The sequence below is a fragment of the Callorhinus ursinus genome, unplaced genomic scaffold, assembly GCF_003265705.2.
Source record: "Callorhinus ursinus isolate GAN/ISIS: 27379988/994484 unplaced genomic scaffold, GSC_fseal_2.0 scaffold2, whole genome shotgun sequence".
NCBI lineage: Eukaryota > Metazoa > Chordata > Mammalia > Carnivora > Otariidae > Callorhinus > Callorhinus ursinus.
In genome coordinates this window covers 108180315-108207412 of record NW_027397064.1, presented here as the reverse complement: position 1 = coordinate 108207412, position 27098 = coordinate 108180315, and the positions used below count along the sequence as shown (strand labels likewise).

The following is a 27098-nucleotide window of genomic DNA, read 5'->3' as shown; positions in this document are numbered from 1 at the left end:
AGCCATGGAATATTGGGGCAAGTGACATTACTATGTCTGTGTTTTCATCTGTATAATGGGGATTAGTAATAGTACTGACCTTTCTGAGTAGTTGTGAGAATTAAATAGGTTAATTCATGAGAAGCATTTACTGCCATAAAGAATATTCAATTAATTTCAGCTATTATCTCATTTCCAAAGCTAATTTCAGAGCCTGCTTTCATCTCTCTGCCCATTTAAGGATAAAAGTGGTTACTTCAGAAGGGTATTTTACTTTTCTCCTCTAAATGTTTTTCAGCCATTATTATTAGTTAGTGCAGTTGTACAGGTTTCTGTTTTCAGGTAGTCCATAAATATGACCACTTGTTTAAACAGTGGTCATGATTTTTTAATGTTTTCAGGTGTAAAAAAAATTCAACACTTAGAATTGGCTTTTTAATTTTTTAATTTTTTATTTTTTAAAGATTTTATTTATTTATTTGACAGAAAGAGACACAGCAAGAGAGGGAACACAAGCAGGGGGAGTGAGAGAGGGCGAAGCAGGCTTCCCGCAGAGCAGGGAGCCCGATGCGGGGCTCCATTCCAGGACCCTGGGATCATGACCTGAGCTGAAGGCAGATGCTTAACGACTTGAGCCACCCATGCGCCCCTTAGAATTGGCTTTTTTAAAAAAGATCTCATATGGAAGCACTTAAAGATTCTATTTGAATTGTTAGATGAATCAAATATTTAATGATTACTGTGGTCAATAAAAGTTCTCAAGACATGGCCTTGTCCCTTAAGCAGCATTTCCAACACTTCCCTAGTTCTTTCATTGCTTCAAATATGGTTTGTGAATTGGGCAAGCACCATGGTGAAGGGAATGCTGAATACACTGTAAATCAAGCCTTCACAGATAATACTGCTGCAGACTGTGGTCATTGGTGTCTAGACTGTTTCATTGGGACAGCATTTTTCTCTGGGGGAAGAACAGGTTTTTTTTCCTATTGACCAAATCTTATCACAGTAATTAATTTCTAAATCCATTTAGTAATAAAGTTGGATGAGCTAGTGATAACTCTGGTAGAATGTCATTTCTTTTTGTCGTCTTCGATGAGTAAGGGATCAGTGGTAAGTTAGGAGACATGGGGAAACTGTAATTCTATGTATTTTCTGTCCCAGTGGATGAGACTTAAATACAGAAGTCTAATGTCATCTGTTTGGGCCTCCTGATCCACCCCTTCTGCCCCATCTCATCAAACTTCCCAGCTGACAGCATACTGGCTGGGGTGTAAATTGTTCTGCCCGGAAGTCTTTGGTGGAGTTTGTTGGAGGGTGTGAGCTAAATCCTCACCTAGGATGTAGCAGATATTGGCCCAACTGATAAAGTGATTCTGAGAGCAAATAGGATGATATTAAAGGAGACATTAGGAATTAAGGAGCACTGTAAGTTTAGTGATTCCTGAACTTAAATTCTGCTTTTTTGAGATCATATAGTACAGTGCTCAGTTATAATGTTCTCTCTGTAGGCCCTGAATGTTAAATACTGTAGAAGTTGGGTGTTACTAATATTTTATATGTTTTTGGAATGGTGAAATCATTTTCTAGAAATTTATGGAAACTAGTTCCATTTGTTTTTTTTTAAAAGTGTATTATCTGATTTTTGAGAACATTTTTAATTTTATAATGTTTTAACATGTTGTACAAATGTAAATTATTACCAAGGGTAAAAATCTTCTGGGTAAAAATAAAATGTTTATTAAAACAAAAATTCTTCAAGAGAATTTGCTAGGCATTTTTAATTTGGTTTATTCTAGCAGAGAAATTATTATCATTATTATTTTTAAAGATTTTATTTATTCATTTGAGACACAGAGAGAGAGAGCATGAGCCGGGGGAGAGGCAGAGGGAGAGGGAGAAGCAGGCTCCCTGCTGAGCCAGGAGCTAGATGTGGGGCTCAATCCCAGGACCCTGGGGTCATGACCTGAACCAAAGGCAGATGCTTAACCATCTGAGTCACATAGGCACCCCTAGCAGAGAAATTATTAAATCAGTTTTATAAAGTACTTTCAGTCTTTGAATGAACTGTTTTAAATTTAGTGTTTTTTTTTTAAATATTGTGGACTTCTTTTGAAGATTTTATTTATTTGAGATAGCGAGCATGCGATGGGGGGCAGGAACAGAGGGGGAAGGAGAGGGACAAGCAGACTCTGTGTGGAACATGGAGCTCAGTGCAGGGCTTGATCCCAGGACCCTGAGATCCTGACCTGAGCCAAAACCATCAAGAGTCGTCAGTTGCCTAACCAACTGAGTGACCCATGAGCCCTATGGACTTTTTTTTGTTTGTTTTTTTATAAAAGAGATATTGGGCTTGTGGGTTGGGGGGTGGGGGAGAAAGGCAGGAGAGAAAGAATCTTAAGCAGGCTCCACACCCAGTGCAGAGCCCCTCCATCTCATGACCCTGAGATCATGACCTGAAACTGAAATCAAGTCAGATGCTTAACCGACTGAGCCCCCCCAAGTGCCCCTGGATCTTTTTTTTTTTTTTTTAAAGCTTTTGTTTATGAGAGAGAGAGAGCATGACCTGGGGGTGGCAGGGAGAGGGAGAAGCAGAGACTCCCTACTGAGCAGGGAGCCTGACTTGGGGCTTGATCCCAGGACCCTGGGATCATGACCTGAGGTGAAGGCAGACTCAGCCTACTGACCCACCCAGGTGCCCCACCCCTGGGCCTTTCCTTAAGGGATGAAAAAGCAACTGCTGTCCTCCCATAGTGAGGAAGTAAGATGATGATACAGTTCTGATTTAGGAACTAGATATTAGATATTAAGGCTTATGAGATGGAAGGTATTTGAAAGAGGAAAGTTTCAGTCCTGGAGGAGGCACGCCATGGACTGTGATCATCATAAAGGATAAAACTTGGCATTGTTAGGTTTACACTGTAAAGAGAGAGTAGTCAACATTTTGGTGTTTTTTATTATTGTTGTAGAATCACATCTGAATTAAATGTGCTAAAATTTACTGGGCCATAAAGCTCCTCTTCTAAAAAATAATTGTAGAAGAGATTTACAGAGGAGGTTGGAGTTAATAGAAAGGTCATCCTTCTTAATTGGATTACTTCTAATACCCAAATACAAATACAAGTGAAAGGATATATACCTACTATAAAATGTAACTTAGAATATCTAGTCCATTGTTCTCTGAAAGATCAAATACCTCTTTAACCACATGGACTCAAGGAGACCACAGACTTCCTTTTCCTACTGTAAGTTACACAGGTATTACTTGGTATAATATGTATTATCTTTGAACAAGCTTTTACATAATTTTTTAAAAACTGGTTCTCATTATTATATTGAAGTCATAGTTTTGAACTGCATGATGGCATCCCAAGATGAGTTTAAATCATTGCTCCTTCTACTTGTTAAGTAACAAGGTTTTCATGATCCATAAAAATTAAGTGGTAATCCCTATCTAACAGGGAGATCAGGTTGTAATATATATAACACTTTAAGTGCTACACAGATAGAGGGCAGTGGTGATGAAAATACTTTCTGTCTCAAGCAAAACTCCCACACAGTGCAGGTTCTAAGAAATTAAGTACCTTTGAAGACAATGATTTTTATGTGCGCTCCAAACTTACGTCTTCCAGATCCAGGAAGGACACAATAGGTACTTGGGGAAGTGGCATATATACCTCATGTCCCCACCCCCAGCCATGAAAATCTTTCAGTTTTATTGGAAAGGTAGGTAATGGGTGCTTTATTTTCATAGGTTTTTGAAAAGCTGATTATACAGTTGACAGTTAAAAAGGTGTTTTCTGCCTCATCTTTAGGGATGGGTTTTAAAAAAAATTATTATTCCCCTCAAGTTCTTCAAGACTTCTAATTTTTAACTCTTTTGTTAAACATAGAGTTATAGATAGCTTAGCTTTAAAATACTGGTTTTGGGTTTTCTTTTTTTTTTTGACAAAATGCTCATACTGGTGTCTATAGTAGATTTATTTTGTGTGGTAAAAACTTGTTTGTTCTAAGTTGGCATGTTTGTTTTTTATACCTCTGATGTGATTCATACTTAAAAATAACATTCAGCTGCAAAGTGGGAGATTTTGCATTTTAAAGAAGTCTTCAGTGAAAGAATATATACTAAAATCTTGCTTTCTTCTCACAGCTAGCCTGTTACCCAGATTTTCCAATAATTATGGTGAACACTATTTAAAGAAAAAGTTGCCCTCTTCCACCTTTTCCTTATACCTTTGTCTTTATTGGGTATTTTCCTGGAGTCTTTGTTTTAAAATATGCATCTGGGTATAGCCCATATACTTGAGCATGCTTCCCATTGAAATGACTCTCGGTGAACTCCTGCTCATTCTCCTAATTAACATTGCTAGATGGGCTTTTCCTGTATGCCTTAACAATTTTCAGTGTGATTGTCATTAATGCTTTTTATTTTATCTGAACTTCTCAACACATTTTAGCATGGTCTTGACATTAAAAGCAAAATGGAAGAAGTCTTGTATCAAAGTTATCCAAAGCTGCCCTCTTCTGTGAATTGTGAGATGTGTATTAGTAAGCCATATTTTAGAATCATTTTGTAATCCTAGATCATGTAGTCTATTTTCATTCCACGTTAGTATTTACAAATGTAAGTACCTTTCATTCAGAGACCACCAGGAACACACTTGTAATTGAACGAATTGGACTTACCACTCTCTGCAGCGAAGAATACAGACCATGGAGAACTGTGGGGTGTCTCAATAAGAGGGTGTTACAAAGATTATATTATAGGATTTGGGCTTTGGATAATGTTGGGGAGGGTTCAAGGAAGTGAGGGCTGTCACTCATTTAACAGAAGACAGATGTTTGGTATTTTGTGTGTTGTATAGTGACCTTGTTTTTGTTTGACTTCATCCTAGTCTCAGACAGAGTTGTCTGGTGGGATCAGAAGAACAAAATGGTTTAGCTGTAAATGTCAAATCAGTCTGTAATAACATTGAGACTTAACTGTGAGTTTCATTAGTTCTCAGCAGTCAGGGACTGCCCCTTTTTTTTTTTTTTTTTTTTTTTTTACTTTGTTGAAAGCATTTAAATCCAAACTGGGAACCAGTTGGGCGGGGGGTGGGGAGGTGGGGGCTGGTGTTAGGTCAGGATTCAATAGCAATGACATTGGGCATGTCACTGGAACAAGCTGCAGTGATACCAATAGTTATGTTTTTACAAAACAGCTGTTGGGAAGCATATCCTGCATACCAGTTTCAGCTGGCTAGAATTGGTTAGTGGGTAAAATATGAACATATTCTTTTTAATAAGAGAAATAAGATGTATGAGTTTCTGCATTAGTCTCTCTGGGGGATCTTAGGGTTTATCCCACTAAATTTAGTGTCCAGGGATTGGTTTGTAGTGCTTCAGGAGTTGTTTCTTTCCATCTGGGAAGAGTCAACTATTCATTTTTTATATTGTCTGTGTTAATACAAAGCAGTAAGTACCAAAGGGATTTTAAAGGTTTTAAGCCTTAAGAACTCTGTCAAATACTTTACAATTGAAGATTATAATAATTGTAAAAATTATGAATTGTCAGATTGACTTAAGGCAAACAATGGACCATGTTTTCACAGCTTTACTGTCCATTTTAGTCATGTTCATCAAAGAACATTAAGGGGAAATTTATATTAATTCATTTATTCAAACAGTTGCTGTTTGCTAGGTGTCAGGCCCTGGGTATGGTGGAAGGGGTCAAATAGCCATTCCTGTCTTCATGAACAGTACTACTGATTGCTGATTTTTGTTTTAAAAGCATCACTTTTTTCATTTCATATATATTCTAGAATAAGCACTGCATTATTGTATTAATGGTACACAGAAGACTATCCCTATGATTAATAAGGTAGTTTTATAGTTTTTGTAACTTTAAAAGTGGTAGCTTTTTAAAATCAGATATTTATGGAGTATCTGCTCAGACAAGTCCAGAGATGCCTCCAAATGTGGAGGTCTTCAGAACAAAATTTGTATCCTAGTAAACTGCAAGATAGGCTTCTTTTGTATCTTCATTTTGAATAAGTTGAGGGTATTCTCCTTAATATTGAATTATTTATCATTTGGTAAAAACTGAGTAAATTTTAGAACTAGAAAAGCTGTATTTGTAGTTGAGACTTAACCATGAGTACTTATTAGGATTCTAGAGCACATTTGGGTAGAGTCACAGATGAGAGAATGCAAAATGTCTAGTTCCGTTAGACAAAATACTTTAAAGGCAAACCAGTGTTCTCCATGTGATACTACTAGATCTGTGTTGGTCTGTAGAATTTTCCTATTGAAATAAATAAAGAACATAATCATGTTTGGTCATTGAAATCTTCATAGCTATATGATAGCTTTGAACGTTTATGAGATACTGAAAATCCTTTAAGAAAGGATTTAGACTGCAAAACTTTTTACATCGTGGTGCTTTTGGTAGAGCAGTAGTAGCATTAGAGTGTGGTTGATTTAGACACAACTAAAAGCGGTAACATTTCAAAGTAAGGTTTTTCTCCTGAAGACCATTCCACACAGAAAAATGTGTACATTTTAAGTTTTGAACACACTATATTGGACTATCATTAGGTCTTATTTACCAAGTATAGGACATAATTTTGCATAGGAAAAGGGATTCCAGAGTTACCGCAGATTTCAAGATAAGTAGGAACTTAACACATAACCATTTTTATCCGTGTCTGAATCATATGTAGATGCCAAGACATGTCTTCATATAATTTAGGCATGTAGGTTTGTGGTACATTCTCTTGGTTAAAGTTTCCTAGATAAGGTTTTGTGTTTTGAAAGTACATCTGTCCGTGTAGCCTCCCGCTTTCATGATCCCTACAGAATTCACTCTGATATTATTTATAATAACCAGTAGATTTGCATTTGTATCTTCTTTATAAGTATCCATTTACCAGGAAGATTGATGTAGATTAGTACCAGCTTACTATGTCTTTTCATAATTAATGATGACTGCAAGTCTATTTGCAGTATGCCATTTTCTTTCCCTATAAAATGGGAGGGGTAAATTTTATTTTGTTTATTGTTACCTTCAAAATTTAATGATAGGAGAACATAGTGTAATTGATGTTTACAGTGGTAAGTGACAAGGAAGAAGAAACTTATTACCGAAGCTCTTCTCCAGCTGCTCCAAAATTCTAGGTACAGTCACAGTTTTTACTTGGGGCAGTCATAACTCATCTGAGAGTCAGCAGTTCTGGCTTTGAGTCCCAGCTCTGCCACTGGGCATGTCAGTCGCTGAGTTTGTGTTTCTCCCTCTGTCAAGTGGGGCTAATGATACCTACCTCACAGGGTTGTTGTGAGGGTCCCAGAAGAAGTACACAGAAGACGCCACTGCTGACGTGGCAGGCATGAAGTAAATGTGTGTTGCTTAAGTTGCATATGTGCAAGGAAAGCTGGCATAAAGAAAGTGACATATTGAAGTGAATTTGACTTAAAAGGAGTTTGGAACTGATTAGGAAAGGCATTATAAAGGGTTTAAGAGGAGATGACCAGATCAAGAGTTGGGATGGGATATTATCATACACGGTCATTCTATTTTCAGTAAGGGTGCTTAGGATTAGAAGTGTCACTGATAAAATTGTATTGTAAGCCACATTTAAATAAATAACATTGAAATGGAACTATGACTTATTTTTTAAAGCTTTATTTGTACAAGTCCTCATACTTTACTTCCACTGTCATCTCAGAACCACCGTATTCCCTTAAGGCAACACTTCACTCCCACCGTTCCTCTTGCACTGTTCCCCAAATTCTGTTCTTTTCCTTTGTTCGTTGCTTGCTCGTTTGCTTTTTGAATCAAGATAACAATTTGAGTCTTCCTGAGAACCACTAGCTGTTTTTTGAGTTCTAGTTAGGTCAATTGATACTTAATGAGCATAAGATATACTGAGTTGTTCTATAGATTTATAGCAGAATATTCTTTTCATTGTTGCTTTTTTACTAGGTTTACAGTATCCTGAAAAAATATAAAGGCCTAAAAAAGATACATTTTTGTGGTGTGAGTTGTTTATTTGGGCATTTTTAATAGACATTTTAAATGTAGATCAGAATCCAATATTCCATTGTTAGAGATATTTGTATAACTAGCACTGTGGTCGCATTTTAAGTCCTCATTTATTCTATTCTTCAGTCTTTTTTCTCCTTTTATTGTTGCCTTCTCTAAAAATGAGTAGTGAAAGAAAAATCATTCTTCAAGCACAGTTAAGGTTGCAAAACCTTTACTCTGCCACATGACTGAGTTTTTATTCGGTGTGATGGCTGAAGATGGGAATTAAAGAACAGAAACTGTGAACTTCATGGTCCCATACACCCCAACATCACACTACTCCCACCGAGCACAGACAGGCAGTGTTGGCTGCAGATACTTGGCTAACCAGCGTTCTCTCTGGGGGAAACATTGATGACACAATTCAGTGACTATGTGCAGTTGACTGGCAAAGAACTGTGTAAACTGTGGTCATACATATGCGCACATGTGTTCTTCAGAATACAACCATGAAACTGAAGCCCACCATTAGTGTGTTCCCACTAGTTAAAATGGATTTACTTTGTTCTTTCCACATCTTGTTGTCCTGTCCCCAGGAAGATGACAGATGATAAAAAACAAAAGCAGACTGACCGCATAACGGTTAATTGACCTATGTGGGGTTATCACTTGCAACCTTGGCTTTATTAGCAATGCCATTCTGTAACCAACCAAGCTGAAGACTAAATGCAACATTAAGATGCATTTTTTTTTCATCAGTCGTATGGCAACAAGTATATTCTGTGTATCACATGGAAGTAAGATTCGGAGAGTACTGTAAGGTCTGGATTCACACATTCCCACCATGTTCCATACAGAAGGCTGAGATCTGTGGTGCAACAGGGTTGGGGGAACGGAGGGGTGGAAAGGTAAGGAAAGAACTGGGTGGGATTAATGTGGAAGTTATCTTCTTGAGAATTTTCTGCCTTTACAAAGGTAATTAATAAACATTCATAAAAAGTCACACAAATAGAAGTAAAAAGTCAGTGTCTCTCTCTACCCTTTTCCAATCTCACATCCAGACATGTTCATCACTATTCTGTTAATAGTTGGTGTGTATGTTTCCACAATTCTTACACGTGTACAAGATGATATTTTAAAAAAAACTACATGAAATGGGATTATACCACATACATATATTCTTTGCTGTTTGCTTTTCTCACAATATATCATGGTCATCTTTCCGTATCATTACTACCCCAGTCTTATTTTGGTAACTGTGACGTTCCATAGCTTGTATCTACCATAACTTACTTAACCATTCTCATTGACAGACGTTTAGGATTTCCAAGGTTTTTACTAGGAGTTGCATACTAAACTTCCTTTACCTTTATATTTGCTGCCACTCACGTAAATTTGCCTTGAGGATAGACAGCTATGAACATGATGGATCAGAGTATGAACCTTCAAGCTTTTGGGAGATACTTTTTAGTTGTCCTCACGGTCCTGGAGTCATTAATGATAAAGCTTAAGGATGTTGTGGTCTAGCCAAAAACTAAATATAACAGGATTTTTCCACCATTTAAGAATGTAATCTTAATTTTAGTAATTTTTAATTATTATTTATTTATTTTTAAAGTATTTAATTTTTAATAATCTCACATGGTAAAGTCTTTTCTCCAACATCCTAGCTGGACAGAATTTGGAATGTGAAAGTCTGCCAATCCTTTACCACTCCCCAGAGATAAAGTTTTTAAACTAGTTTGTTTTTATTCCTGTGGTTACCATCAGAATTTAAAATAATATATTTCTTGGTATATTTGTCTGACATGGTGTTTCTTTACTGCCTGTCATGAAAGATGAAGAGATTTGTGTACTTATACCACCAACTGTGCCTGCTGCCGCCTAGGTTTTCTTACTACGAGTTGTGGTTGTTTTGATCATTTCCTATAGCTTTTAATGTTCTTAGTTCGTTGGTTTTTTGGGCCACCAACTTGAGGCAACCTCCCTTGACTCACCATTATGGTAAAGAGGAAGTCCATGGCCCTCAGTGTCTTTCTACTTCTTTCTTCTCTCCCTTTACTGTTAGATGTTGTCAGGAATTTTAGTTTGCTTTAGTTTTCCTTGCAGTTTCTAATTACTTCCTCTTTTATTGCAATGTCACTAAAAGCTTTTATCATGGCATTAAAAAAGCATTTAATTTTGCAATTATAGTACATTTTTTTTTTTTAACATTTTTGAAGACATTCTTTAGCCGGTTCTCTGACTTCCTGCTGTGCTTCGCACTGTCTCCTGTGCCAGTGATGACAGTCATACTGGACTTAAAAAAAATTTCTTTTTCAGAAACAGTGCTTGGAAGTAAATTTCAAAATTCTTACATCTGGAGAGGTCTATAATTTGCCATCATACTTGACTCTTGGTTTGTCTGGGTTGTGAATTCTTGGTTCTAAATCCTTTTACCTCAAAATTGTGAAGGCCTCCATTATCTTATCAATATCAGATGCTATTCTGATTCTCATTATTTTGTATATAATCCGGCTTTCCTCTCTGAATGTTTTTGAAGTGATCTTTCTGTCTCCTCTCTTTGAACTTCTGTTTTTACTGTACCCACACTGAGGTGTAAGTATTTTAAACATCCATCTTATCTGGCTTGCTTTAATCTGTAATTCCAAATCTTTATTTCATTCAAAGGGTTTTTCTTCTTATTATCATTTTCTATTGTCTCTATCTTAGGGAACTCTTAATGTATTAATGTTGGGACTCTTGGAGCTATCTGCCTTGTATTACTGTTTCTTTCATATTTTCTGTTTCTTTCCTTTCCTCTTAAGAGTTGGAAGATTTCTGTTTTCCGGAATGCTGTCTTCAGTCATGCCTCATCTGTTATCTAGCCCTTCTAATGAAATTTTATTTATTTAGTGTTTAATTTCCAAGATCTCCTAGTGGTTCTTTGGTATTTACATTTTTCATAGTGACCTGTTCTGTTGTTTGTTTGAGATGAATATACCCCTTCAAACTTTTAGGGTAGTAATTAATCAAGGTATTTGTGTGTTTGGTTTGGTTTGGTCTTGTCCGATTTATTTTCCCTTAATCTTTTTCCTGGTCTTTCTCTTTCTGTTTGACTTTTCTCAAATGTCTAGTGATCCCTGGTTGGTTAAATTTGCATGAAGATTTGTATTGGTTAGTATAAGTAGCTCTCTTTCATTTCTTTTACAGTTGAGTAAGCTCACTTACCCAAAAGGCTCCTCCCCTGGATAGTAGCCCTCACCATGGACTGTGTGTGTGTGTGTGTGTGTGTGTGTGTGTGTGTGTGTGTGTTTAGTGAGCTGGGTGAGGAGTAAGTGGCCAACTGTCACAAGCCACAGTTAAATGGATTGTATTGTGAGGTGGAATGCTTGGTTTACTTCACTCTGATGGGATGCCTGCCTTTCTCCTCTCTCCCTTCCTCATCCTCCTCATCTTCCTCTCTCCTGTCTCTTCTCTTCTCCTCTTCTCTTCTCTTCCCTTCCCTTCCTCTTCCTCTTCCTCTTCCTCTTCCCTTCTGTCCTTCCTTCAGGTCATAGTGTAGTATTGCCACAAGCTTCGTGCTGCTTTCTTCTCCAGTCTTAAAACCTATTCTTGGGTTTCTTCCTTACTTTTGCTTTGTTTAGAAAGCACTTGTCTGGCTTTAGCTGAGGGTAGCTGTTCTATATAAATGAGAAGTCAGCAGGGGCCTGGCAAGTTGCTTTATGGAGGGTTCTGTAATTACCCTCATTACAACATCACAGCCTTTGTCACTGAGCTGTCATGGAGCTTAGAGCTCCCCACCACCCGAGTTTATCCCTTGTGGGATTTGAACTCACGACCCTGAGATCAAGAGTCACATGCTTTTCTGACTGAGCCAACTAGGTGTTCCTATCTTTTTAAGGCCCCTAACAGCCTCCTGTGTGTTTTGGGTTTTATTTTTTTCCACTCTGGTTTATTCATCAGTAATAAGCCCATTTATTTTTGGAGAATGCTTACATTTGGTTTGAATATTTTTTGAAATTTTAATAAAATTGTGGGCAATATCAGTCTTGGGAAATAAGTGCATCCACTGTAAACTTTTGAAAGTAATTTAGGAAGGGGCTTGCATACATCGTTTCATTTAGTACTAAAATCATGATTTATTCTAAGACATAATTTCTTTTTCACATTAATGACCTTGAAACGGTTTCTGTTACTTCCTTCCTGGTATTCTTCCTACTTACATCATATCTCCATTTCTTAAGAAATGGTATGTATTTAAGTTTTTAATCATGTATTTGAAGCTTAAATCCATGGCAATGGGTGATTTAGAGGTAAGTGATTAATTAAAGTCACTGAAAGACTCTTGAGTTAAACCTAGTATTTTTCCTTTAGGTTTTTTTCTCCTTAGAAAGGAGTTAATATTTTTTAAAAATAGAAAAAATATAGAGAGAATCATCAAACATTTATTCCATAAATACAAAAGTATATCTGTGTTGGAGACTGCATTTTAGTCTCGTGGAATCAATAGTTACCTCAAAAATATTAGCCATCTTTCTTAGTTACTTAAAACATAGACAAAGTAGTAAAGGCAATGGTGACCCCCATTTTAGATTTTCCAGTTCTGAGAGAGAAATGGCATTAGGTCAAGTCCAATACTTGGGTTGGATGTTGGTAATTAGAGCTCAGTGTTCTTTTCTCAGAGGTCATTTGAAAGCTGAAATTTAGCCAAGTCCTAAGAAGTATTACTTTGTGGGAGTATTTTTAAATCGAGCCATTTCCTGCTCTCCTATCCTCTGGTCATAGTAGGAACAGCTCTTGCTGGATAACTATGGAAGTATCTGTTCCCATGGTGAAATTTTTCAAGGCAGAGATTGGATCAAAATAAGAGCTTTTATTTATTGTCTGTTCAAAATGGGTGCCAGGCATGATGCTGAGTTATTTACATATCTCATTTAATTTCTGAAACAACCTGTTAATTGAGTAATCTTCATTTTACACTTGAAAATATTAAGGCTTAGCAAGGGTTAAATAAATTACATAAGCCCATAACTGGTAAGTGACATCTGATGTTTAACTAGCTCAGGTTTACTCCCAGTTTTTTACTGTCAGCCGTTGTATAGCATATGAGCACTAAACAGCATACCAGTATGAATTAAAAAGTATATTGAACTTATCCTTTCTTTGATTTCCAATAATACTGTTTTGACACTGTACCTGTGCTCCTATTGGACAAAGCTAATTTAATCTCTTGGTTTTTTCTTCCTACGAGAGGGAAGTATAGTAGATTGTATGTGGAAATGAGAATATTTGTGATTCAGTCTTGATGCTGCTCGAGAGGAGGGCAGAATTAAACGTTGATCTCTTTTCCCTAAGAATACAGCTTTGGTTTTTAATACAATGTGCATAGATGTATTTTTTGCTCTCTTGGCTTTTCATCATTCATTCAATAAAGTACAAGAAGATGGCAGATTTTAATCACCTCCACAAGGAAATCCTGGTATTCTTTATAATATGACAAGTTTAACTTAAAGTGGCCTGGATTTTCACATTTCCTAGTAAGTATTACTTGGTTTCCACATTTCTAGAATGGTAGAGTTTTTTTTTTTCCCTTAGATCTATGGGAAAAATTTTAAAAAATTCTGTATCTTCATTTCATGCTTACGTTTATAATGAGGCATTGACTGAGTAGTGAATTGTAGATTCAGTTCCCCCCCACTTTAGCACTGTCAAGATCTTGTTCCAGTCTTCTTGGAGCCAGTGTTTTGATGAGAAATTTTATGGTAGTTTGTAGAACGTCACCCAATTGGGATTTATCTGATGCATTTCTCATGATTGGTTTTGGTTTTATGGGATTTGGGGAAGAAGATCACAGAGATAAAGTGCCATTTTCATCACATCACAGCAAGGATGCATACTATCAACATGATCTGATGTTGACCTTGATCACGAGGTTGAGGCAGTGTCAGAGTTCTCCAGTATAAGGCTACTCTTTACCCCCCTTTCCATACTGTACTCTGTGTTTTTTTTTAAGATTTTATTTATTTATTTGACAGAGAGTGAGAGAGGGAACACAAGCAGGGGGAGTGGGAGAGGGAGAAGCAGGCCTCCCGCCGAGCAGGGAGCCTGATGCGGGCCCGATCCCAGCACATGACCCAAGCCGAAGGCAGACGCTTAACGACTGAGCCACCCAGGCGCCCCCCATACTGTACTCTTTGGAAGGAAGTCATGAAGCACAGCCCACACTTAAGGGGTGGGGAATTATGCTCCACATCCTCGAGGGTGGCGTAACTACATAACTTATTTGGAATTTTCATGTACAAGAGACTTCGCTCTTTTCCTCCATCTTATTTATTTTTATTCAATTATTTATATCATTGTGGACTAATGGGTATTTATTTACTGTTTTTACTATGATGGAAACTAAGTAATATAACCAGCTCCCAGTTACCTTATTTCTGCTTTGAAACAGAAAAGGAAATAATTGTCAAGATCCAATTGGAGTATAATGCCATCTCAGATTACTTATTTATAGAAAAGTTCTTAGTAATAGCTTGAAATTACAGTCTTCTGGGAATCATGTGATAGACCCTGCCTCTAGCAGTTATTTAGGGGTTCGTGTAACCTTCTTGTTCTGATACAGGAAATTTCTTTAACTTTACCACTGTTACCTTCCGTAGTAGTAGATGAGTAGGATTATATAGGGAGCCACATTTCCCAAAAATGTGCAAATATACCCAAGTACATTTTGGCAAAACTCAGATTCAAAGTACAGTTGTGCATGGCTGTGATTACCATGGGGGTTAATTAATTACTTCTAGTTTGGCCAGGATTCTGTGTTGCTTTTATGTATCTAAACCTCCAACTTTATTATTATTGTTTTAAAGATTTTATTTATTTAACAGAGAGACACAGCGAGAGAGGGAGCAGAAGCAGGGGGAGTGGGAGAGGGAGAAGCAGGCTTCCCGCTGAGCAGGGAGCCCAATGCGGGGCTCCATCCCAGGACCCCGGGATCACGACCTGAGCCGAAGACAGACCCTTAACGACAGCCACCCAGGTGCCCCTAAATCTCCAACTTTAAAACACAGTGTCCCTAATCTGGCCAACTGAGGGTGATGAATCAATCAGTTAACTGTTTTAATATATTTTTTGGAAGGAAGGCTTTCCCTAGAAGTGCCCTAAAGTACCATTTAAAATTTCTTGTTTTCCTTTTTGATCCTGCTTTTTCTTTATTGGGGCTTTCAGTCATGGCTTCTTTTCATTCTTGGCCAGGGACTCTGCTGGCACTAATGACTCTGTTGTTAATGTAGCATAGGTACTGCTCCTTTTGGTAGTCTTGGTATTCCCAGACCTTCCCATCATTCTTTCAAAGTTTTTTACAGTTTCTAATTTTTCAAGTGATGACTATATGCTTCTTTTCTTGACTCTTTAAGACTATTATACCATCTGTGTATTACTATTGAATTATGAACCTGTGCAGAAATGTTTGCTAGAGAGCCTTGACTGATTTTACACACACACACACACCCACCCACCCACCCACCCACCCACCCAGTGCACAGTTTTGTATAAAGGACTTTGTAGCTGGTTTCTGCCTTGTGTGTGGGACACCAGGTATCTCCCACCTCAGACTAATGGCTGATGTGTTTTGTGATACTGGTTGTTAATATTTGGGACAGTACAATAACAATGAGATTGAAAGAATATTTGGTTGTTGCATTCCTTCCCTTTAAGCTTCTTTGATGAATATTCTCCAAACTAGATTTTTTTTGGGATCCTTTTAATTAAAAACAAACAAACAAAAAGGGGTAATAAAGGGGAATTTGCTGTTGGGCAGGAAACATGCTGCAGAGCTACTTCTTTCTGGTTATTATAACAGAAGAATATAGAGGATCAACACTCATACAATTTCAGGCAGTGATTTGGGAAACAAATGTAGATTTTCCTGTTATATCAATCATCTCCTGATTTTCTCCCTTTCATAGTTCTCAAGATTTTTCTAAATACAATCTTTAAAATTGACTCAAATGGAAATTGTGCATTCTTTGTTACATCCTTTCTCCACATTACTGTATAAGTTTAATAGCAGTCTGACACGTAAGTTTCAGCAAAAACTTATGCCTGTATATGTTTTTATTGGACTCAGAAATTATTTATATGTCATATTCATAAAAAATTTTCACTTTGATGCCAGTAGTTACATGGCCTTAATCTTATGAGATACATGCTTAATTTCAGTTTTTAAAAAAGATTTATTTAGAGAGAGAGCAGGGGGAGGGGAAGGGCAGCGGGAGAGGGGAGAGAGAATCCCAAGCCGACTCCACCCTGGGCACAGAGCCCCAAGCGGGACTTGATTGCAGGACCTGAGATCACGACCTGAGCCAAAACCAAGGGTTAGATGCCTAAGTGACCCCGGCGCCCCTTAATTTCAGTTTTTAACCTACTTGACAACTTTTAGGTCAGCCTTTGTCAGTCTTCCATGTAAATACATAGTACAGATAAATAGAAACCATTTACTTGCACATGCAAATTACATGTGTGACTTAAGTAGGAGATTGGCAAATTTATTATGTATCTACCTCCTTGTTTCATTTGAGTTTTTATGTTTTTATACTAGATACTCTTCTGACACCATACATTTCACAATTTTTTATAACCTGATTAACACTTTTGTGTTACCATTCAGCTGTGTCAAATCCTTACATTTTGCCATGCTTATTTCTGAATTTTTTAGAAGAACACATTACAGATATGGTTAAAAGTCCCTTTATGTGCCCCTCCTCAGTGCCTTTCCTCTTTTTCCCTAGAGGTGTCCACTCTCCTGGATTTAGGTTCTTCATTGCCAGACAACAAAATAAGCTAGCATTTCAAAATTTCCCAGATTCATCTTCTGAGGGACTTGGAAGTGCTTTGAGGAAAAAAGACTGATGCTCACATTCTCACCTGCAGATTTGTAATCTATATTGAAAGCACTGAAGGCTCTCAGACATGGAAAAAAATAATTTTTAAAATTCAGCATTGCCTAACTCTTTTGACCACAGAACCCCTTCATCCAAGAATCTGTTCTGTTGTGGCTTGGAACATGCTTCTTGAAAAACACTGCCTAGAGGTATACTGTTTCCATGATTGACTTTCCATTTAATTTTATAGATTTTTACTAATGTTACTTTATAGATTTGGATGACAGAAATACTAATAGTATCACTTTCAGTTGATAATGACTGTTGGATCAAGTTTAAAATCATTTTGCAAAAAAGGGAGGTAAAATGTTAATAAATTGCATATTCATTGGCCAGGGTACAAGTTACTTAAGCTGTTTCATTTTTTAAATTCTTGAGTTCGCTAATCTATTGAATACTGAAATGTCTGGCTGTGGACCATGGCAACAAATACCCTTTGCCTTAAACTGATCTGTTACATTTTATGTTCCTGTGGCTGGAAGTAGACCGAGTTTGTTGTTAATGTTTGACACATTTTCTTGAATAACAGTTCTTCAACTGTTAATGTACAAGATGGTACTTGAATTCTTTGTTTGCTTTTTTCTTCCTGTATTAGAAAATCTTGGTGCTTTTTGTAAGTTATGTATAAAAGAAATTTTTCTTAAGATTTGTTCATATACTGGTCTGATCCAGGAAAAATAAAATGGGAAAATGGACACTATTTTTGACCTTCAAATAAAACTATATATTGGTTTTCAGAGTGTTCACCGAGCCCTGGGGTCTTATGCATTGTCTTAAGGCAGGACATTTACCTGTGTGGGAGGACAGGTCTCCTAGGATCTGGTGAGAATGTGGAGGAGAGATGAGGCTCTTGAAAAATACACAGAGGCACACAGTTTACATATAATATTGCAGAAGCCAGGGAATCTCTTCCTATAAAGGAAGAGTCCCAAAACAGACCTCATTCCCTTACTGGCTTGTAGCTGTCACTGCACTATACCTTATGGTTCTGAGATAGGAAATGATAAACAGGAAGCCTCCACTTTCTACAAAAATACATCTGGAACTGTTCAAATATCTAAAGACTAAACCATCTGCCCTGTTATTAGAATTTTAGGGTTTATTAAGGAGTCTCTGCATTTTATTTCTAGGATCTCCCTTAAAACACACACACACACACACACACACACACACACACGTATCAAGCAGCTTTTCATTAGTTAGGAGGAACCGTTTTGCGTTCTACACCTTGCTATTTTAGGCATAGTTGTAACATTAATTATTTTTTTAAAGGTTTTATTAGAGAGCACAAGTGGGTGGAGGGGAAGAGGGAGAGGGAGAAACAGACTCCCTGCTGAGCAGGGAGCCTGATGGTGGGGCTTGATCCCAGCACCCTGAGATCATGAACTGAGTTGAAGGCAGATGCTTAACCCACTGAGCCACCCAGGCGCCCCTGTGTTAACATTTTTAAAAAGAGATTTTTCTGTTTTCATTTGTAGAGAAAAGTCTCTAAAGAACCTGCACTAGTTGTTTTGTTAGCTTAATTCAGTCTTTATTCTGAAGACATTTTTATTCTAAGTATTAACTTTCTTGAAAGTTATTGTACCTGGACTGTATGATCCTACAACTATTTTCCCAGTGTTCAGTCCTCATTTTGTTTGGTGATCACATATTTTAGAGATCAAGCATCCAAAATAGGAGCCCAATAAATGTTGCTCTTATGCACACTTATTTTGAATTAATGAGCCCACAGAAGAGCACATAAATGAGTGTGTGAAAGAAAGATCAGGTGGAATAAGTAAAATCGTTTTCCTCCCATTTGGTATAAATTCTAATGTAGAGTTAATGGGTTTTTTTTTTTTGCAGTTAATTATTCTGAAGTAGTAAGTTAAACCACTCTGGTGTGTCAGACAGTCCACAAACCAGTGCCACCGGTCTCCCAAAAGATGCTAATTCTGTAACTATTCATTTAGCTAGGATTGAAGAGAGTGTTAGCTAGCTAAGAAACTAAAAAATTCACTCCCTCCGAAACTTAATCTCTAAAAGTAATGGAGTATGGTGAGATTAATTTATAATCTCTTTAGGTGGAGTTAGGGTATAGTTGCCACATTCCTTTATTCTTAACAAGACCCTGCTCTTCAGAATCAATCCGACTACTTCTCAGAAAGGTAAAAGAAGTAACTTATTTATGTATTAATTTTTAAATTTTACCCCTAAATTCTTTTCTTATGTAGTTCTGAGACTTGGTAAAGTGTACAGAAGTTTGTCTACTAAAACCTCCTCAGTTACATTTGATTGATAAGTGAAACAAAAGGAACTACAATTGACCCTTGCATAAGGGGGGTTAGGGTTGCTGTTCCCTCCACTGCAGTCTAAAATCCTTGTATAAGTTTTAACTCCCTAAAATAAAAACTACTGTTAACCTACTGTTGACTGGAAAGCCTTACCGATAACATAAACAGTTGACAAACATATTTTGTCTGTAGTATGTATTATATGCTGTATTCTTACAATAAAGTAAGCTACAGAAAAAAAAATGTTACCAAGAAAATCATAAGGAATAGAAAATACATTTATAGTACTGTACTGTATATCGAAAAATATTTGCATATAAGTGGCCCTGCACAGGTCAAACCCTTGTTCAAGGGTCAACTGTATTTTGCCACTTCATTTGGATATTATATTTAGTGAGGTGGAGGGAAGATAGCAATAGGAAGAAAATTCAAGCCACCTCTGGCCACTGGCTTAGCCCTTTTAGGCCTCAGTTTTCTCTTATGTAACAATTTGCAGGTCTTTCCCAGCTGTAGTAACAATTGAAGATACTTTTTGTTGTTGTTCATTATGTAACAGAGAATGAATAAAAATAATACAATCATGGGAATGTAGAAACTTTCTTTAAAATGGCTAATTATAGTTTAAATCATTGTTGTCCAATAGGACTTTTTGTGATGATGGGAACTATTCTAGATCTGTGTTATCCAGTATGCTAGCCAGTAGTCACATGTGGCCATTGAGCACTTGAAATGTTGCTAGTGTGACGGAGGAACCTAAATTTTAACTTGGAATAAGACAAATTTAAGTAGTCACATGTGGCTGATAAGTTACTGTATTGGACAGTGCAGGTTAAATTCTTAAGTATTTGTAAGTATTTAAAGGGAATTCCACACAGATTTATTATGACAGTCTTGATCTTTAATGATTTGCACCTGGAATCTCTTAATTTTAGAATTTGGCAATTGCACCTCCAACTTTCAATATTTAAATCTTTCTTACAGCATATCCTCCCTTTCTAATTGCAGTCAAGTATGGATAGGTACTGTGACCTTTCCCAGGGATCCTGGAGTCTTGGTAACCATGCACCTGAATTGCTGGCTTTTTAAAGCTGTTATCCTGCTAAGAGTTTATGTGTTTACCACAGTCTCCCTGTAGACTCCTGTCAGTTCCCTGCAAGGCTACACCTTATCCTGTAGTATCTGGCTTTGTAGTATCTGGAGCGGGTTTGATGTTGAGAATTTTATCTTCATATTGTCTTACAGGCTTGATTCTGAAATGTTTTAATTAAGGGCCACTTTACAAAATGCTGGGTCTTCCATTGGCAAGAAGTTCTTAGTCCTAAAATCTTGAGTCATTAGCAAGATGTTGTTAGTACTAAAATATCTAGGTCACTGGGCCATAAATTCACTTAAATGAATTTTCCAGTAAGTCTGCTAATTGCTTCAGTATTTCAAACACTTAACTACATTCTTGAAATTTCCATATTTGGGGATCACAGAGAATTTTGAATGGTTCTATCCTGAAATTCTGGACCTTTGAAATGATAAAAATTAGTATAGAGACATTCTTTTGGGTTAATGGTTAAATTGATAAGCTATGTGTTTGGGACTCATTTTTCTGTGAGAGGATAATTTATATAAAATTAAGTTTTTATATCTGGCACTCAGCTCACAAAACTCATAATGTTCTTGAACTTAATTTAGTCATACTGAGTCTGAGAGCTGTCTGAAAAAGTGCATCCCCACTGAGGCTTTGAAGCACATCTTTGGGACCACAAGCACTGGTTCTGCATTGCCAAACAAAGGCACTAATTAGTATCCGTCATTCTTGAGCTTTGAACAGAAGGAAACCAAAGGTAGTTGCCATTAAATAAAGTAATAAAAGAACATGTTAAAAACTTCAAGCAGTCCAAGAGTAAATGCCTTCTTATTCCCATAGCATTTCTTCTCCCTAAAAAACCATTACCAGCTTAATTTTTCTTTTTTACAAATTGGACTAAATTACACCTTGCTTTTCTGCTTGTATTTTTTAAAAGGCTTATTGAGGTATAAGTTACATATGGTAACATTCACCCTTTTTTTAGATACACAGTTCTATGAATTTTGACAAATACATATACTATAATGAAGGTATGTAATATTTCTATCCCTTCAAAAAGTTCTTTTCTCTGCTTCATTTTTGTAACCACCACCATAATCAATATATAGAACATTTCCATCGCCCCCCAAAAGTTCCCTCTTCCTGCCTCAGTTTTAACAGCTGTATTGTATTTAGTTATATGGATTTACCTACCCCTCATTGATTTTTAGGTGTTTCCATTCTTGGAATTCAAATAAAGTGCAACAAATATCTTTGTAAAATTTTGGTGTGATTTTCCAGCTACAGACATAGGGTAAATCCCTAGCAGAATTAAGGGCTATAACATTTTGATAGAGCCAAATGGCCTTCCTCCAAAATTGTACCAATTTACTTTCCAACCAGTTATGGCTGACAGTGCCTGTTCCTCTCTCAGTGTCACTGTCACCAAGTTTAATTTTTGCTACTTTGACAGAGGAAATATTACCTAGCAAAGTAACTTGCATTCAGTGGTGGGTTTTTTTTTTTTTCTCATTTTAAAAACATCAGAAAGTTTATACACACACACAAATCTCACCTGTGTTATTTGTGGTTATAACTACAATATCACATTAGAGAAAATGTGAAAACTTCACCTTTGTTTCTGCTATTTCAATATACTTTTCATTTGCTACTTTTCACATCTACATTTTGTACCTATACGTGAACATTTTTATAATTACCCCCATGGCATATGCACAGTTTATGCATGTATTATTTTGTTTGCCATTTTATTACTTATTTATTTTTAAGGTTTTATTTTTTAATTTATTTTTAAAGTTTATTTATTTATTTCAGAGAAAGGGAGAGAGTACACGAGCAGAGGGAGGGGAGGGCAGAGGGAGAGAGAATCCTGAAGCAGACACCCCACTGATTGTTGAGCCCTGAGCCCCATGCAGGGCTGGATCCCAGGACCCTGAGCTCATGACCTGAGCCGAAATCAAGAGTCAAACATTTAACTGACTGAGCCACCCAGGCACCCCTAAGATTTTATTTTTGAGTAATCTCTACACCCAGCGTGGGGCTTCAACTCAGAACCCTGGGATCAAGATTTGCATGTCCCACTGACTGAGCCAGCTGAAACAGCCTTGTTTCTAGTTTTAAAAATTAACTTTATTTCATGAGCATTTTCTTTTGTTCCTAGAATCCTCATTTTAATAGTTGTATGTTCTTTTTCTTTTGGCCATGACACAGTTCATTTAATTATCCCACTTCTAAAATTTGTTTACACTTTTTCACTATTTTGAACAAAGTTTCAAATGCGAACTTTTAAATACAAATGTTAAAAAAATCCTTTATGTTATTTTCTTAGGATAAATTTCTATTAGTCTCATTGTTCAGGATCTAAATGTGTTAACGTTGACATGAGAGGATACAATTTTATCATTTGAAATAGTTTTCGTTACTTCATTGGGAATTCAGTAACATTTTTTACTAAAGAAGAGAGCAGTTGCAAATCAGTGTGCTTCTATGCCAGGTTAAGCTATTTATTTTTCCTCCTTTTCATTTGAAAAAATATAAAAATGATACGTGCTACTTGTAACGATTTCATATCCACTTTCCAGAGGTAATCCGTCCACTGCTGTTTAGTAAATTAAAATTTTTTAGTTGAATTATTTCCCCCAATACATCATTCATGTGTTTCAGTATTTAAAAATTACCAAACAATATACAATGAAGTCTCCTTACCCAGTTCCCTCTCTTGGGGGCAATTAATGTGATGATTCTCGTGTTTTCTTTCAGACCCATTTTATGCATTTTTGAGCAAGTGTATATGTGCGCTTTGTGTATGTGTGTGTCTCTTTTTAAGCCATAAATGTTACCATGGTGCACATATTTTTTTGTACATACTTTCTTAGATAAGTCTTTTATTTGTATTTAATTTTATAAAAGTAGATGACACATGCATATGGTTCAGAAATAAAATAAAGACTTGAATAGCTGCCCTCCCATCTGTTCCCTGTCTGCTGTCTTTCAGTGAGCCTTTGTGCATATAGAAGCAAGTAGGAAGAGACATATTTTCTTTTCTTTTCCTCCTGTAACTCTTAGACTAACCTTTCCACATCTAAGGAGGCAGAATAGAATAGGCATTAAGAGCTATGGATTGGGGGCCAGCTCCCTGCATTCAAGATGTCTGCTCTGCCACTTATCAGCCCAGATCATGGGCAAGTTGTTTAACCTATCTGTACCTTGTAATTTTCATATGTAAAGTACTAGTCAGTATACATACTTCGCTTAGAATAGTACCATACATATAAGAAGTATGTGTGCTTGCTAGTAGTACTGGTATTTTTATTATTAAGGACAGTAACCAATAAAATAATAAAGAATCTGGAGTACCAATCAGTTGGATTTATATTTAGTGATATGTATGGATTTGGGTAAATTCATTTAGCAGAAAAGGTTAGATGGGATTCCTCACTTGCTTGGGTTCTACTTAAATACATTTTATTTTATTTAAAAAAATTTTAAAGGTTTATTTATTAGAGCGAGAGTAGGGGGAGGGGCAGAGGAAGAGGGAGAGAGAAGCTTAAGCAGTCTCCACCCTGAGCTTGGAGCCTGACACAGGGTTCAGTCTCATGACCCTGAGATCACAACCTGAGCTGAAACCAAGAGTCAGACATTTAACCAACTGTGCCACCCAGGCGCCCCTCAAATACATTTTAGAAAATGTCAGAAAACAAATTCAAAGCAGCTAAAATATATTTTGTTGTTCTTTGTTTTATGGGTTGATGGGTTCCTTTCTCATTTTTTTTGCATATACTTGTTTAAACATACTTTTATAACAAAAGTGTCTCAGAAAAGGTGAGGGTAGAAGTGGCTGCTAAGAGTATGAACTTTTTTTGCACAGTGCATCACATTTTGGTGATCAAAATGTGCATATCACATTTGGTGATGTGCACATGATGCACATTTGGTGCATCACATTTAACCAAATTTGGTTAAAATACATATCTATACATAATATTTAATTTTGGGTGATAGTGACCCATAAAGCTTTTTTAATTCCCTGCCCATATTTAGGATCAAATTGTTAATGACATTAAAAGTTCTTTGGGTGCCTGGTTGACTATGTCAGGAGAGGATATGACTCTTGAACTTGGGGTTGTGAGCTCAAGCCCCACATTGGGTGTTGAGATTACTTAAATAAATAATAATAATAAAAAAACCAACCAAACAACAACCCTGAAAATAAAAAGTTCTTAAACCAAACAAGGGACTGGAAGACTGAATTGTTTTTCTAGTCAATTTTTCCATCTTCAGTTCTTTTTCTTAATAAAATCAAAGTAACAACAAAACCTCTTTTCCCCTTTCCCACCTTCAGATCCCAGTTACAAAGTTATATATGTTCATTGTAGAAAATATAAAAACAAACAAAAAACCCCAAAAGAAAACATAAAACAGGGAAATAAGAATCACCTTAATGCCTCTACTCAGCTTAATATTATTTCTGTTTTAACAGTTTGGTGTCTAGACTTCTTGCATTTTTCTCTAGATAGGTGTGCACACATACTCATGGTACTAATCTGTGTTTTATAGTGGTGGCATCAGGAATGTTGCACACACTGGTGTTTTTCTTTTTTTTTGATAGTATCATGAACATTTTAATTACATCATTAGTATCATTTATAACAGGTGCATCATATTCCATTGAGCACCTATGTCATTCTGAAATATATTTTGTAATATATTTCCTTTTCAAGGGCATTTAAAAATAAGCTATCAGTAAACATTCTTGTAGGCAAATCTTTTTGGACATCGATTATTTCCTTAGGGTAAATTCTGAGGCATGAGCTTCTCAGGTTGTAGGATATGCATGTTTTTCATGCTTTGGTACACATTGCCAAACTGTTGTCCAAGCAGTTGGTATCTCCCTTCATATTTGCCAGCATGGGGTCTTGTCTTTAGATAAGTCCATGCCTATTTGAGACGCATATCACTCCCCTTCTGAATTGGTGCAGATTCACTTTCCATTGCCCCTAGAATCATCTTTTTCTTCTTCCCTTCTTCCCTCTCTTGCTATTCTTCCATATCCTTCCTCCTTCCCACCTCAGACTTCATAGAAGCTGGATTTAGTCCTGGTTGGAGAGGGACCTGTTCCAAATACTCTTCACGTCACTCTTACCTGCTTTGTAGTGCATTTGCTGAATAAAATGTTCCTGAGGCTTTTTCTGGACAGCACTGATTTTTCAAAAATCTTTTTTTTTGTTTTTAAAGATTTTATTTATTTGGCAGAGAGAGACCCAGCAAGAGAGGGAACACAAGCAGGGGAGTGGGAGAGGGAGAAGTAGGCTTCCCGCTGAGCAGGGAGCCCGATGTGGGGCTCGATCCCAGGACCCTGGGATCACGACCTGAGCTGAAGGCAGACGCTTAATGACGGAGCCACCCAGGCACCCTGATTTTTCAAAAACCGTACTAATTTCTTCCAGTTATATAAGTTCTGATTTTCACTTTTGTGATTTTTAGTATCAGTTAATGTGTTCGATTTGTGAAGTGACCTCATGCTCTAGCACAGTCATTGAGGGAACTATTTCTGGAATCCTGTAGACCAGGTTCAGATTCCAGCTCCTGTTCTTGTTGACAGGCTTTGGAAACTAGGATGTCCTATTTAACCCCTCCAGTCCTTCTGTTTCTTTTCTTCACTTGTAAAGTGGATATAATGGTAATACCTTCCTCAGGATTTTGTGAGGATTTAAAGAGGTGATGCTTTTAAGTGTTCCGTCATGCCCTAACAGGTAGTAAGCACTCAACAGAGTAGCTCTTAACATCATCTCATCTGGCATGTGTGTGAATGAAGCAGGGATTGTTTTCTCATTTTGCATTTCAGTAAATGGAATTCCATCAGAAAGATAGAATATTTTTCCTACTGCCACATCTAGAAAACCCTGGCATGTGAACCTGAATTTAGGACTTTTGATCTATAAGGACTACTGCAAAGTGGGAAAACTAGAGTGAATGACAAGAATTGTGATCATCCAGGAAAAGCATGAAAAGCTTTAAATATGGGGCTTGAGTGACACAGCTTCCAAAAAACTTTGGCCTACCAGAAGTAGGCAAGAAGATGAGCTTAGTTGCAGGAGAAGAGGAACTGTTCCTGTGCATCTTGGCCTCAAAAGAGGTTGCTCTATTCAGAAGTCTTCCCCACACAAATACCGAAAGAATCTTTCAGAAAGGTTAAGATGACTGAGTATTAGGATCAAAACAGTTAATAAGTTTGTCTGCTTTGGTTTAAATTAGAATGGAGTGCTGCTTTAAATATATGACTGATTAGGCATAATTTTAACTTGTTCCAACAGGGCATGGTGCAGATGTGAAATGTGTAGACTGGCATCCAACAAAAGGGTTAGTTGTTTCAGGAAGTAAAGATAGTCAACAGCCAATCAAGTTCTGGGATCCCAAGACTGGGCAGAGTCTTGCAACACTGTAAGTGATAGGAACCCCACCTTGGTCCCTAAACAAAAGGGAAAAAGGCTGCCTCTATTCTTTAACTTTGAGCCTTCTCTCCTCCTGTGTATTCGTGAAAAACTAGGGTAGACAACAGATGAACTTGTACCTAGGGTCTTCTTATTAATTAAATATGATTTTTGTTCTGCTATATGTATCTACATTTAATTTGGGTATCCCTAAGGGTGGGGGGGGCAGGGAGGAAGATGAGGAGAAGGTGGTTCTTACTATCCTAGATTGCAGTCTCTCCTCATGATAACATTTTGGCACTGTATGGAGCTGACGTGGCAGCCACTTACTAGACACAGCCCAGCCTTCTCCATCTCACCACATCTATTTGTAGAGAAGTTTTCTCCCCAGTTTTGAATCCGTTCTCATTTTTT

At 37.0% G+C, this 27098-nt stretch overlaps 1 protein-coding gene across 5 annotated transcripts in view; it reads left to right on the top strand.

Moving 5' to 3' along the window:
* WDR33 (WD repeat domain 33) overlaps positions 1-27098 on the top strand; it is a 108859-nt gene that overhangs the window by 61576 nt on the left and 20185 nt on the right. For all 5 annotated transcript variants that reach the window (XM_025857835.2, XM_025857830.2, XM_073885533.1 and 2 more), the window contains one exon: positions 26568-26694. In XM_025857835.2, the coding sequence (XP_025713620.1) occupies positions 26568-26694 (127 nt within the window). The remainder of the gene's footprint in view (positions 1-26567; positions 26695-27098) is intronic.